The sequence below is a fragment of the Enhydra lutris genome, unplaced genomic scaffold, assembly GCF_002288905.1.
Source record: "Enhydra lutris kenyoni isolate GAN:26980312 unplaced genomic scaffold, ASM228890v2 scaffoldscaffold19, whole genome shotgun sequence".
In the NCBI taxonomy this organism is placed as follows: domain Eukaryota; kingdom Metazoa; phylum Chordata; class Mammalia; order Carnivora; family Mustelidae; genus Enhydra; species Enhydra lutris.
In genome coordinates, this window is record NW_019154103.1 from 9,752,264 (window position 1) to 9,766,791 (window position 14,528).

A 14,528-nucleotide genomic window follows, 5' to 3' on the forward strand; every position below is an offset into this window, starting at 1 on the left:
CGATCCCAGGACCCTGAGATCATGACCTGAGCCGAAGGCAGCGGCTTAACCCACTGAGCCACCCAGGCGCCCAAGAGAGGAATTCTTATAGAAAAGCATAGAGTTGCAATTGAGCTTCCCCTTGCCCACCACTCACTTTTTTCTTAAAAAAACTACAATTAAAATATTTTCAAAGGAAGGGAAAAATAAAGACCAACAGGAATCCCCATTATGTTTAAAAATATTTGCCCAGTAAGGATAGTTAACCCCTTAAAATATGTAAAGTATGTTCTCAAACCTCTCATCTGATCCTGACAAATAACCTGTTTAGATCAGCTCTCCTTCCTTGAAGAATAAGAATGAAGAAAATTTGTGCTTAACAGGAATTGAAGGTTGGGAGCTGCACATGCATAGGGAAGAACGGTCAGAATGCTCTGAGTGGTAATGTGGACAAGGAGTTCTGGGAACGAAGATACTGTCCTTCCCTAAGGCATTAGATTTGTTCCCAGGCAACAAATAAAATATGATTACTTCTAGCCAGCCCAAAATGCAGCTCCCAGAATAAAATTGCATATATAAAAATATCTCCCAAAAGTCTAACCTTTAGACAATTTTGGTGCTCAATTCATCCTATAATTTACATACACACACATATACATGTGCATATATATATATATATATATATATATATATATATGCACACACACATATATATGTCTATGTATGTGTTTCACATTATTCTATGGTATTTTAAGAACATGTATAATTTGGTAATTCTATATAAAAATTAATATGAATCATTATTAGTTTTATAAAATTATAACCTCTGCTACTTTCATGATAAAAAATGCACATGTAATGGCTAAAATCCAAAACCCTGACAGTAAAAACAAATGCTGGTGAGGATATGGAACAACTGGAACTCATCCATTGCTGGTAAGTATGTAAAATGGTAGAACCACTGTGGAAGGCAGTTTGAAGCTTCTTACTCTCAAGCATCCTTTTGCCAAATGATCCAGCAATTGCACTTCTAGGTATCTACTCAAGCGAGTTGAAAACTATGTCACGCAGGACAAAAGAAAAACCTGCACATGAATGTTTATAGCAGTGTTACTCATAACCGCCAAAAAACTAGAAACAACCAAATGATAATCTTCAATTGGTAAATGAATAAACAAATGGAATATTATTCAGTTTTTTTAAGCTATCAAGATACAAAATGACATGGAGGAACCTTAAATATATATTGCGAAGTGAAAGAAGTTAGTCTGAAAGGGGTACATACTATATTATTCTAGCCACATACACTCTAGGATTCTAACTACATGACATTTTGGGAAAGGCAAACTGTAGAGATAATTAAAAAAAAAAAATCAGTGGTTGCCAGGGATTTTGCAAGGGAAGAAGGGATGACTAGGCAGAGCACAGAAGATTTTTAGGTCAATGAAACTATTTATGAGGCTATGGTAGATACATGATATTATGTATTTTTCAAAATCCATAGATCTGTATAATACAAAAAGTGGACCCTAATATAAACTATGGATGTTAGATAAAAATGATGTATCAATATCATTTTATCAATTGTAACAAATATACATATTAATGGAATGTTAATAATAGAATAAACTATGCAGGGAAGCGGAGGGATAAATGGGAACTCCCTGCTTAATTTCTCTGTAAACCTAGAAGTATTCTAAAAATGAAAATCTATTAATTAAAAAAAGATCATGTGTAGATAATATAAATGCTGGCACTGGAAACATTTTTTTTTTCTAATCTGTAACATATTGACAAAATAGTTGTTAAAGTAAATCTATTAATTATGTATTTATCACTCCTATATCATGAAACTTAAAAATTCTTTAACTAGTTAGCTATATTCCCAAAGATACTTAATTCACATTCTGCCACACAGAACTAAATTAATACCCTCCCCATATATGGATGCCTGAAGAATTTTTCTCAATCCTTTTTCCAAATGAAATGTTCATATTATATTGGTACATTTCTCATTTTCATTGATTTTCAATATAGTTTTGATTTGCAAAAGCGATAAATATTTTGCCTATAACATAGTTATGTAACTGCAAGCTGATTACTTTCAACTACTGAAAGCCTTGTGCAGTACTTCTCAAACTTCAATATGTGTGTGGGAGTCTACTGGGGATCATTAAAAAAAAACAAACCCCAAAACAAAAGCTAGTTCTGATTTAGCTGATGTGAGGTGGTCCTGATAAAATACATTTCTAACAAGCTTCCAGCTAAGGCTGATGTATGACCTCTCACTTTGAGCAGCAAGGTTCTCGAGCACATTTGGGCCATGAGAATATTACCACTGTGAAAAAATTAACCCAAATACCTAGCAGTTCTTACAAGGGATTAAAGAGCTATTTAAAAAAGAGAGCGAGCGAGCTTTTTTGTTTCCCCCTCCTAAAAAAGCTTTCGGGGCTCCCAGAACTTCTAAATCTGTTTTCCCAATATATAATTCTTTTTAATTTCATCCATAAAGAGAATGGCTTGATAACCTTTGTACAGTGTGCAAGCTACCCATTTAGCTATAATACTCTCCTAGCTTGTATGAACCAAAGACCATCCATCTCTAGTTCAATTCCTCAATTTGTGTGTCTTCAATCGCAGAAAGGTCAAACAACTGGCTCAAGGTCATTTAACCAATAACTGTAAATGTCAGGTCTAAATCCAGGTCTCTGATTTTAAACCCAGTCCTTTTCTCTCCATTCTCTGTTTCTGATAATGATCCACTTCAGAGAATAGGGACTAGCTTGCTGAGAACACAAAATCCCAGTTCTGCATTGAATCTCTCAGCCTCAGGCTTCCCAGGGCAATTCTTAACATGGATTTAAAGTCTTGTGGGGAACCAGGTGCAATAAGGGAGAGAATTATTTTGTGCTTCAAAATAAGCCTTGAAATTCAACAAAATTATGTGAATTAATGAGCTTATTTGAATATGGTGTAAGGTATGAGAGAAAAGACTTGGATGTTCCACTATGGAGAGGGTGGCCAAGAATGGTTTGTTCTAGTTCTTCAAACCTGACGGTTCTCTTGAAAGCATTCATAGCTAACCACGTGTGGGAGTAAGAGGCGGACAGACACCTCCCCAGGACCTTGGCCAGAGCAAACTCCCTTATACTAGGATAATCAAATGGTAACCAAATGTCTTCAGTGGGATTTCTAAACTATTAAAGATAATGGAAACTAAATGTTTCTTCACAATATGAAGAAAACAAGGCTGAGAGATGTGAAAATAATATTGTGCCATTGTACAGATATTATTAGTTGGAACTCAGATTTGGAGTTTCTCGACCTCTGGTTTAAGGACTAGCCCTAACTTCACACTGATAACAGCAGTAGTTAGGATTACAGAGCTAGTCAATAGGAAATATTTAGGTGATACTAGTGTCTACACATGCTGTCTAAATACTGTCCTAAGGATTTCTAACGGTATGAATCTGTGTATACCCTTACTCTCTCCCTCCTAGAGCCCTGCCGCATAGGCAAGAAAAAGTTAGGATAATGGGACCTTGGGAAAAATTCCTGCTTCAGAACTTTGGACAGCATCCCATTATGAAAATTCTGTTCTCATTTAAAAGGGGGACTCCTCTGTAAATATACATATGTATTGGATGCAAGTGGCTCCAAATTATGGTGCTTAGCTGGGTGGCCAGACTGTCTTCCTCTGGGCACTACTCTGACACCATATTACAAAGATTTGTAAATACGTAAGGTTAGAAATATTCTCTTCATGGGATTAAATGAATGTCAAGGCAGCCAAGATTTTGGGCTCCCATGCCTATCTCCTCAGGGATGTCCTGAGCTGTTTGTGTGTGAAAGCCAAGCAAGGACACCACAATAAGGGAGAGTCAGCCTTGATTCTGGCCCCGTCTGAGAAAAATGAGTAGCTCTCAGTTCCTCGTGGGTGATCAGAGCTCTTAGAGATAATTACAAGCAGTTTAGGTGCCTGTTGTAAGAAGCACAAATGCCACTGTACTATAATAGGCTTCTGTGGAAATTTTACAAATTCCCAGCTACAGCAAGTCTCCAGAAAAGTACATTATGCTCCTATCATCTCAGAGCCAGGAGGTACTCTGTGTTTTTGGCTGGTGGTTAGAAATCTGGCTCTGGCTGATACAACGAGCTTCAGCTTACTCATCCCTAACACCATGGTCTTCACCATCCCTCCAGTATTTAGAGCTCATATATTCATTCCTCATTCTTCCTACCATGTGCCATTCCTCTGTTCCCCTCCTTCTGATCAGAATCCTCTCCGGCCTTGAAGACTTGGCTCCCGTTCCTCAAAAAGTTGAAAATAGAGCTACCCTACGACCCAGCAATCGCACTACTGGGTATTTACCCTAAAGATACAAACGTAGTGATCCGAAGGGGCACATGCACCGGAATGTTTATAGCAGCAATGTCCACAATAGCCAAGCTATGGAAAGAACCTAGATGTCCATCAACAGATGAATGGATCAAGAAGAGGCAGTATATATATACAATGGAATACTATGAGCCATCAAAAGAAATGAAATCTTGACATTTATGACGACGTGGATGGAACTAGAGGGTATTATGCTTAGCGAAATAAGTCAATTAGAGAAAGACAACTATCATATGATCTCCCTGATATGAGGAAGTGCAGATGCAACATGGGGGGTTTGGGGGATAAGAAAAGAATAAATGAAACAAGATGGGATTGGGAGGGAGACAAACCATAACAGACTCTTAATGTCACAAAACAAACTGAGGGGGGCCAGGGGTAGGGGGGTAGGGAGAGGGTGGTGGGGTTATGGACATTGGGGAGGATATGTGCTATGGTGAATGCTGTGAAGTGTGTAAACCTGGTGATTCACAGACCTGTACCCCTGGGGCTAATAATAGATTATATGTTTATTAAAATATTAAAAAAATATATTAAAAAAAAGACTCGGCTCCCCAGTGACAGCCCGCCCTGATAGCACACTGTCCACAGTGGCCTCCCTGCTGCACCCCCTTCAGCCATTAAGGACCCTGACCACTTGCTTGGCATTTATGTTGAGCCATACTTCTAAGAAGACAGCATCACAGGCAGACCTATTTCGTTTAACTTCCCTGGGTAAATAAGAACGGAGATAAAAGAGAGAAATGCAGGTAACATATCTGTTGAACTTTCAAAGATTTTCACACTAAAAATGCCATTGTGTAAGAAGGAGGGAACTGGCTCATAGACAGGGCCGGGTGGACAGTTTTCTTTTCTTTTATATCTCTGGCCTCATCAACAGAATAATATCTGGGAAGCCTGAAGAGTATAGCTGCAGGACAAGTATGAAAGAAAGAGGCAGACATCAGTTTAAAGTAAAAGGCAAGATTTTGCAAGTTTGGCTGGAGAATAATGAAAAAGAGCACAAAACTACTAGCCCCATACATCACTGGGTGGAGTGAAACATAGTTCAGGAGTCCTCAGTGGGAGATGTGATATATTCAGTGGGAGAGAAGCAGCATTAGCCAAGTCTCAGGGTTCTTTGCTGTGGGAAGCTTCTATCAGTCTATGACCAACGAGAATGATAATGACTTGTATACTTCGCAATCAATACTAATAAAAGCACGACGACTATGGATGACTTACTGTGCTGACAGTGAATCCCATTAAATCCTCGAGGACATTTACAGACGTAACCTATGAATGTGTCCCCTCGGTACGCTTCACTTATTTCACAGGTTCCTCCATTATGGCACGGATTAGGGATGCAGGGACCTGAAAGACAGAAGAAAAATTGCTGCATTATGCATACGCTTGAAAGGAGATACTGGGCCAACCTTTTGCAATTAACAATTTTATAGAGAAAAGTGTTCTGGATTTTAGCGGCAGAGGAAATGGAGCCGTTGGGCGGGGCTCTGAGACTAACAGGCTGGGATTGAAGCGTAGCTTCCTGACTTTTTAGCCGTGTGGTTTTGGAGGATTTATTTCACCTCTCTGTGCCTCAATCTCACCTTCTGTCAAATGTCAGTATTAAAGGAATCTATCTCAAAGGGTGATGATACACAGATGAAAAGAATTCCCAAATATAAAACACCCGAACAGTGTGTGATGCACATTAAGCAGTCAAAGAAGAAATATTAGCACTGAGTAAAATACTGTTATTAAGTTCTCCGAATTGTAAAATATCTTCTGCATGTTTCAAAAGTAATACTGAACAGCAATTTCTGGAGTGATGAACACTGAAGAGCTTTTATAAAACTACTGGTGAAAACAGCATAAACTTGCAAATGACTGTAACCACGCAGTCCAAGGGAAGTGGATACCTTCTTGCAATACTTTTATTTGTTATTTATGGATTTGTAGTGGGGCATACTTCTGTGAATCATGATTTTTGCCAGTCTATAAGAAGTAGCTCATCAAGTTACAAATATGGGGAAAAACGGGGGGAAAGGGGAGAGGGAGAGAGAATCCCAAGCTGACTCCCTGCTCGGGGAAGAGCCTGACACAGGACTTGATCCCACGACCCTGAGCTCATGACCTGAGCTGAACATAAGAGCTGGCAGCTTAACCAATTGAGCCATCCAGACACCCCAGGCTCATCATTTTAAGCTTTGGGAAAGTGTAACCTCATCAGAGCGCAGTACCTGTGACAGCCAGTAGAAGTGTGGTGTCTCGTCTTTGGAGAAAACCAGCTGTTAGCATTATGTGGGTGTAGACCTGGGCTAGTCCTATCTAATTATAGAAAGAGTAAAGCTCTTTCTACACCATCTTCTTTCCTTCCTTTTCTCTTTTTGGAGGTGACAGGTTTATGTCACAGTCTGAAGGTTCATCCTACCTTCTCTTGCTTCCACTCCCCCCAATAATCTCTTGCATCTCTAATTCTTACAGTCTTACAGGTGGCTTACAGTTGACTTCTTTGAACGATGCTAATTGACTCGGGTCAGAATCCAGACTGGACACTGGGAGAAGGGAAGAGAGAAGTTGAAGGAAGAAAAAGCTCTCCCTGGAAGATGAAGGAAGACCAAGGAAAAATATATAGTATTCTCTAATTTTGTCTTTTTTCATTTTGTTTAACCAAAGAGACATTTATGAGTGAAAGAAAAGCCACTGAAGAGAAAGTTAAGATGTGCATATTAGAAAAGAAAGAAGAGTAATTAAAGTCCCATTATGCATGAAAAGGTGAATGCCTAAGTCCTGGAGGAAAATTAGTCAAGAAAGGGAGCAAGTGGTTTTAGCAGAGAGTAGGGGGGCAGTGATAGGGCTGGGTACAAGAACAGTAACAACTTGAAGCAACTAGGCGAGAGCTCCCTGAGGCAAGGCTGTTGGAAGAGTATAAAGGTGAAGGACTCCTTAAGCATTGGTCAAAGCCATTTAAAGACTTACAGAGACAGAGGCAATTGACCATCATCATTTTGAACAGTGCGACAGAATGTTAATGACAGGAAGCATCTAGGAGTTGGGCAACATTGTCTTGCATTGAGTCAAGAATTTAAAATTTGATTCCTTTTCTCCAGTAACTATCTTTGAAACTCAGTTTCTTCTAGTTTAAAATTTCATGAAATATAACAGCTGTAGAATCTAATAAGAATATGCAAGAAATAGAAAACAATGTGGCAACGCTATTGTGTCTGAACCTTATTGATAGGACTTAACTTTCAAAAAGTGAAAAGAAATTAGTGTACCTGTGAAGGTATCTGTACCTCCAGATACCTTCATATCAATTAAAAACAATATATTGATTTAAGTAGGCAGTTTTGTGTTGTGCAGTATATGTTAATTAAACTAATGAACACCTGCCTTAAAGATGGTACACAGCCAATGTTTAAGAAATGAAGAAGGTGCAACACCAATGATCAGTTTTGTGGCAACTTGAATCAGGTTTCTTCCACTACTAAAAGATGCAAAGCATGCCACAGAACTCATCTATCCTTTACTTTCTCAGTTTCTATTTCTTCCGTCCTCCAAATTAATTCACATTTGATGGTGCCTTACGATTTACAAATTCTTTTCACATAAATAATCTCATTTTATTTCTCACAACTCCATGAGGTCATTGCCATTACTATTAGCTTTTAAATTAAAAAAAAAAGAAAGAGGGAAGGACAAATATCTTAAATAATGTTTCTCAAATGAACATCTACAAGGGATGCATTTAGGTCTCAAATTAACAGTCTATGATTCCAAAACCTACATTTTTTTAGAGACGGGAAAGCTGGGGTAGGGAGAATGAAATAAGAGTGATATTAGAGTTTCGATTCATCAGTTCACTTCAAAATAAGAAAAATTTAAAAAAAAGAAAGAAAAAATATAAGAAAAATCATGACAAGTTTTTTAGTAACTGATAAGTGATAGCCATGTATATAACTGCTAGAGAAAAAAATACATATATGCAATTATACTGAAAGAATTATGTAATTTTAAACAAAAAGGAGCCTTGGAGATCACCTAACCCAGTCTCTCAATTTTGCAGATGAAACAAAGCCTAATAAGAATTCAGAGATTTCTCAAACTAAAACAAAACAAAACAAGACAAAATAAAACAAAACACCCAATATAAGAAAAAGTGGGTTTGAGGATTTGTATCTAGGAGGAAAAAAGTTATTAAAACCAAAAATGATTAAGCTATTCTTTTCCCCTCAAGAGAGTGATTTAATTTATATCAGACAGGAAATAAACCTTTTCTATGCTCTCTTCCTCCTACAAAGCTGTAAGGGAGGAATTTAAAACAAGAACAACACAAAAGACTGAAACAGTAAGGCCTCTGCCAGGTCTTAGGTGCAGTTAAAGCCACCATTCCAAGGAAGGTGATCTATGAATTGTGACTTTGCAGAACAAAGGGCGAATATGAGCCTGATAGATGACTCCATATACTCAAGACCACTGCACCTAGGAAAAGTAGAACTTGGCTCAAAGTTGAAGATGAGCTAGTGGCTCTGCATACTAAAGGGGAGAACTTAGGAACGGATGGAGAACACCCAGAAGAGGCGACACCCAAAACAGAGCTGGAAGTGGACTTGAGGGACAGAGGCGGGTCAAGCACTATGTTGGGAAGCAGTAATAGGTGAAGAAAAGTAGCTAGCAAGAAATCATGGTCTCTAAAATTCAGGTTTAATTTGTTAGCACAGCTGCTATGTGAACCGTCTGCTAGGGCATCCAGATCCACACTCAAGTCTACCAGGCACACAGACCTGTGTGTGGTGTTTGGGGATATCAAGAGGAAAGGACTATGCCATTAATCTGGCTCATACTGGCAGAAAGGAAAGACACACTACAGCACGTGAAGCCCAAGGGATTCAAGAATCCAGTGGCTACAGGATTCTGAAGACAGAGCTGACAGGAGGTATTTTTTTTTAATTTTATTTTTTATAAACATATATTTTTATCCCCAGGGGTACAGGTCTGTGAATCGCCAGGTTTACACACTTCACAGCACTCACCATAGCACATACCCTCCCCAATGTCCATAACCCCACCCCCTTCTCCCAACCCCCCTCCCACCATCAACCCTCACTTTGTTTTGTGAGATTAAGAGTCACTTATGGTTTGTCTCCCTCCCAATCCCATCTTGTTTCATTTACTCTTCTCCTACCCGCTTAACCCCCCATGTTGCACCTCCTCTCCCCCATATCAGGGAGATCATATGATAGTTGTCTTTCTCTGATTGACTTATTTCGCTAAGCATGATACCCTCTAGTTCCATCCATGTCATCGCAAATGGCAAGATTTCATTTCTTTTGATGGCTGCATAGTATTCCATTGTGTATATATACCACCTCTTCTTTATCCATTCGTCTGTTGATGGACATCTAGGTTCTTTCCATAGTTTGGCTATTGTAGACATTGCTGCTATAAACATTCGGGTGCACATGCCCCTTCGGATCACTACGTTTGTATCTTTAGGGTAAATACCCAGCAGTGCAATTGCTGGGTCATAGGGTAGTTCTATTTTCAACATTTTGAGGAACCTCCATGCTGTTTTCCAGAGTGGTTGCACCAGCTTGCATTCCCACCAACAGTGTAGGAGGGTTCCCCTTTCTCCGCATCCTCGCCAGCATCTGTCATTACCTGACTTGTTAATTTTAGCCATTCTGACTGGTGTGAGGTGATATCTCACTGTGGTTTTGATTTGTATTTCCCTGATGCCGAGTGATGTGGAGCACTTTTTCATGTGTCTGTTGGCTATCTGGATGTCTTCTTTGCAGAAATGTCTGTTCATGTCTTCTGCCCATTTCTTGATTGGATTATTTGTTTTTTGGGTGTTGAGTTTGCTAAGTTCTTTATAGATTTTGGATACTAGCCCTTTATCTGATATGTCATTTGCAAATATCTTCTCCCATTCTGTCAGTAGTCTTTTGGTTTTGTTAACTGTTTCCTTTGCTGTGCAAAAGCTTTTGATCTTGATGAAATCCCAATAGTTCATTTTTGCCCTTGCTTCCCTTGCCTTTGGCGATGTTCCTAGGAAGATGTTGCTGCGGCTGAGGTCGAAGAGGTTGCTGCCTGTGTTCTCCTCAAGGATTTTGATGGATTCCTTTCTCACATTGAGGTCCTTCATCCATTTTGAGTCTATTTTCGTGTGTGGTGTAAGGAAATGATCCAATTTCATTTTTCTGCATGTGGCTGTCCAATTTTCCCAACACCATTTATTGAAGAGGCTGTCTTTTTTCCATTGGACATTCTTTCCTGCTTTGTCGAAGATTAGTTGGCCATAGAGTTGAGGGTCTATTTCTGGGCTCTCTATTCTGTTCCATTGATCTTGTGTCTGTTTTTGTGCCAGTACCATGCTGTCTTGATGATGACAGCTTTGTAATAGAGCTTGAAGTCCGGAATTGTGATGCCACCAACTTTGGCTTTCTTTTTCAATATTCCTTTGGCTATTCGAGGTCTTTTCTGGTTCCATATAAATTTTAGGATTATTTGTTCCATTTCTTTGAAAAAAATGGATGGTACTTTGATAGGAATTGCATTAAATGTGTAGATTGCTTTAGGTAGCATAGACATTTTCACAATATTTGTTCTTCCAATCCAGGAGCATGGAACATTTTTCCATTTCTTTGTGTCTTCCTCAATTTCTTTCATGAGTATTTTATAGTTTTCTGTGTATAGATTCTTAGCCTCTTTGGTTAGGTTTATTCCTAGGTATCTTATAGTTTTGGGTGCAATTGTAAATGGGATTGACTCCTTAATTTCTCTTTCTTCTGTCTTGTTGTTGGTGTAGAGAAATGCAACTGATTTCTGTGCATTGATTTTATATCCTGACACTTTACTGAATTCCTGTACAAGTTCTAGCAGTTTTGGAGTGGAGTCTTTTGGGTTTTCCACATATAGTATCATATCATCTGCGAAGAGTGATAGTTTGACTTCTTCTTTGCTGATTTGGATGCCTTTAATTTCCTTTTGTTGTCTGATTGCTGAGGCTAGGACTTCTAGTACTATGTTGAATAGCAGTGGTGATAACGGACATCCCTGCCGTGTTCCTGACCATAGCGGAAAAGCTTTCAGTTTTTCTCCATTGAGAATGATATTTGCGATGGGTTTTTCATAGATGGCTTTGATAATATTGAGGTATGTACCCTCTATCCCTACACTTTGAAGAGTTTTGATCAGGAAGGGATGCTGTACTTTTTCAAATGCTTTTTCAGCATCTATGGAGAGTATCATATGGTTCTTGTTCTTTCTTTTATTAATGTGTTGTATCACATTGATTGATTTGCGGATGTTGAACCAACCTTGCAGCCCTGGAATAAATCCCACTTGGTCGTGGTGAATAATCCTTTTAATGTACTGTTGAATCCTATTGGCTAGTATTTTGGTGAGAATTTTTGCATCTGTGTTCGTCAAGGATATTGGTCTGTAGTTCTCTTTTTTGATGGGATACTTGTCCGGTTTTGGGATCAAGGTGATGCTGGCCTCATAAAATGAGTTTGGAAGTTTTCCTTCCATTTCGATTTTTTGGAACAGTTTCAGGAGAATAGGAATTAGTTCTTCTTTAAATGTTTGGTAGAATTCCCCCGGGAAGCCGTCTGGCCCTGGGCTTTTGTTTGTTTGGAGATTTTTGATGACTGTTTCAATCTCCTTACTGGTTATGGGTCTGTTCAGGCTTTCTATTTCTTCCTGGTTCAGTTGTGGTAGTTTATATGTCTCTAGGAATGCATCCATTTCTTCCAGATTGTCAAATTTGTTGGCGTAGAGTTGCTCATAGTATGTTCTTATAATTGTCTGTATTTCTTTGGTGTTAGTTGTGATCTCTCCTCTTTCATTCATGTTTATTTGGGTCCTTTCTCTTTTCTTTTTGATAAGTCTGGCCAGGGGTTTGTCAATCTTATTAGTTCTTTCAAAGAACCAGCTCCTAGTTTCGTTGATTTGTTCTATTGTTTTTTTGGTTTCTATTTCATTGATTTCTGCTCTGATCTTTATGATTTCTCTTCTCCTGCTGGGTTTAGGCTTTCTTTCTTGTTCTTTCTCCAGCTCTTTTAGGTGTAGGGTTAGGTTGTGTACCTGAGACCTTTCTTGTTTCTTGAGAAAGGCTTGTACCGCTATATATTTTCCTCTCAGGACTGCCTTTGTTGTGTCCCACAGATTTTGAACCATTGTGTTTTCATTATCATTTGTTTCCATGAATTTTTTCAACTCTTCTTTAATTTCCTGGTTGACGCATTCATTCTTTAGAAGGATGCTGTTTAGTCTCCATGTGTTTGGGTTCTTTCCAAATTTCCTCTTGTGATTGAGTTCTAGCTTCAGAGCATTGTGGTCTGAAAATATGCAGGGAATGATCCCAATCTTTTGATACCGGTTGAGACCTGATTTAGGACCGAGGATGTGATCTATTCTGGAGAATGTTCCATGTGCACTAGAGAAGAATGTGTATTCTGTTGCTTTGGGATGAAATGTTCTGAATATATCTGTGATGTCCATCTGGTCCAGTGTGTCATTTAAGGCCTTGATTTCCTTGTTGATCTTTTGCTTGGATGATCTGTCCATTTCAGTGAGGGGAGTGTTAAAGTCCCCTACTATTATTGTATTAGTGTCAATGTGTTTCTTTGATTTTGTTCTTAATTGGTTTATATAGTTGGCTGCTCCCACATTAGGGGCATCGATATTTAAAATTGTTAGATCTTCTTGTTGGACAGTTCCTTTGAGTATGATATAGTGTCCTTCCTCATCTCTTATTATAGTCTTTGGCTTAAAATCTAATTGATCTGATATAAGGATTGCCACTCCTGCTTTCTTATGATTTCCATTAGCATGGTAAATTCTTTTCCACCCCCTCACTTTAAATCTGGAGGTGTCTTCGGGTTTAAGATGAGTTTCTTGTAGGCAACATATAGATGGGTTTTGTTTTTTTTTATCCATTCTGATACCCTTTGTCTTTTGATTGGGGCATTTAGCCCATTAACATTCAGGGTAAGTATTGAGAGATATGAATTTAGTGCCATTGTATTGCCTGTAAGGTGACTGTTATTGTATATTCTTTCTGTTTCTTTCTGATCTACTACTTTTAGGGTCTCTCTTTGCTTAGAGGACCCCTTTCAATATTTCCTGTAGAGCTGGTTTGGTATTTGCAAATTCTTTCAGTTTTTGTTTGTCCTGGAAGCTTTTAATCTCTCCTCCTATTTTCAATGATAGCCTAGCTGGATATAGTATTCTTGGCTGCATGTTTTTCTCGTTTAGTACTCTGAATATATCATGCCAGCTCCTTCTGGCCTGCCAGGTCTCTGTGGATAAGTCTGCTGCCAATCAAATATTTTTACCATTGTATGTTACAGACTTCTTTTCCCGGGATGCTTTCAGGATCTTCTCTTTGTCACTAAGACTTGTAAATTTTACTATTAGGTGACGGGGTGTGGACCTATTCTTGTAGTTTTTGAGGGGGGTTCTCTGAACCTCCTGGATTTTGATGCTTGTTCCCTTTGCCATATTGGGGAAATTCTCTCTAATAATTCTCTCCAATATACCTTCTGCTCCCCTCTCTGTTTCCTCTTCTTCTGGAATCCCAATTATTCTAATGTTGTTTCGTCTTATGGTGTCACTTATCTCTCGAATTCTCCCCTCGTGGTCCAGTAGCTGTTTGTCCCTCTTTTCCTCAGCTTCTTTATTCTCTGTCATTTGGTCTTCTAGATTGCTACTTCTTTCTTCTGCCTCATTTATCCTAGCAGTGAGAGCCTCCATTTTTGATTGCACCTCACTAATAGCTTTTTTGATTTCAACTTGGTTAGATTTTAGTTCTTTTATTTCTCCAGAAAGGGCTTTTATATCTCCTGAGAGGGTTTCTCTAATATCTTCCATGCCTTTTTCGAGCCCGGCTAGAACCTTGAGAATCGTCATTCTGAACTCTAGATCTGACATATTACCAATGTCTGTATTGTTTAGGTCCCTAGCCTTTGGTACTGCCTCTTGTTCTTTTTTGTGTGGTGAATTTTTCCGCCTTGTCATTTTGTCCAGATAAGAGTATATGAAGGAGCAAGTAAAATGCTAAAAGGGTGGCAACAACCCCAGGAAATATGCTTTAGCCAAATCAGAAGAGATCCCAAATCGTGAGGGGGGAGAAAGGGGAAAAAAAAAGGTTCAGAAAGAA

General features: G+C 38.8%; 1 protein-coding gene across 2 annotated transcripts in view; it reads right to left on the bottom strand.

Moving 5' to 3' along the window:
- The window catches only part of LOC111148314 (EGF like repeats and discoidin domains 3), a 415,586-nt gene that overhangs the window by 214,671 nt on the left and 186,387 nt on the right, over positions 1-14,528 (bottom strand). For both annotated transcript variants that reach the window (XM_022504814.1, XM_022504815.1), the window contains one exon: positions 5,603-5,731. In XM_022504814.1, coding sequence (XP_022360522.1) covers positions 5,603-5,731 — 129 coding nt within the window. The remainder of the gene's footprint in view (positions 1-5,602; positions 5,732-14,528) is intronic.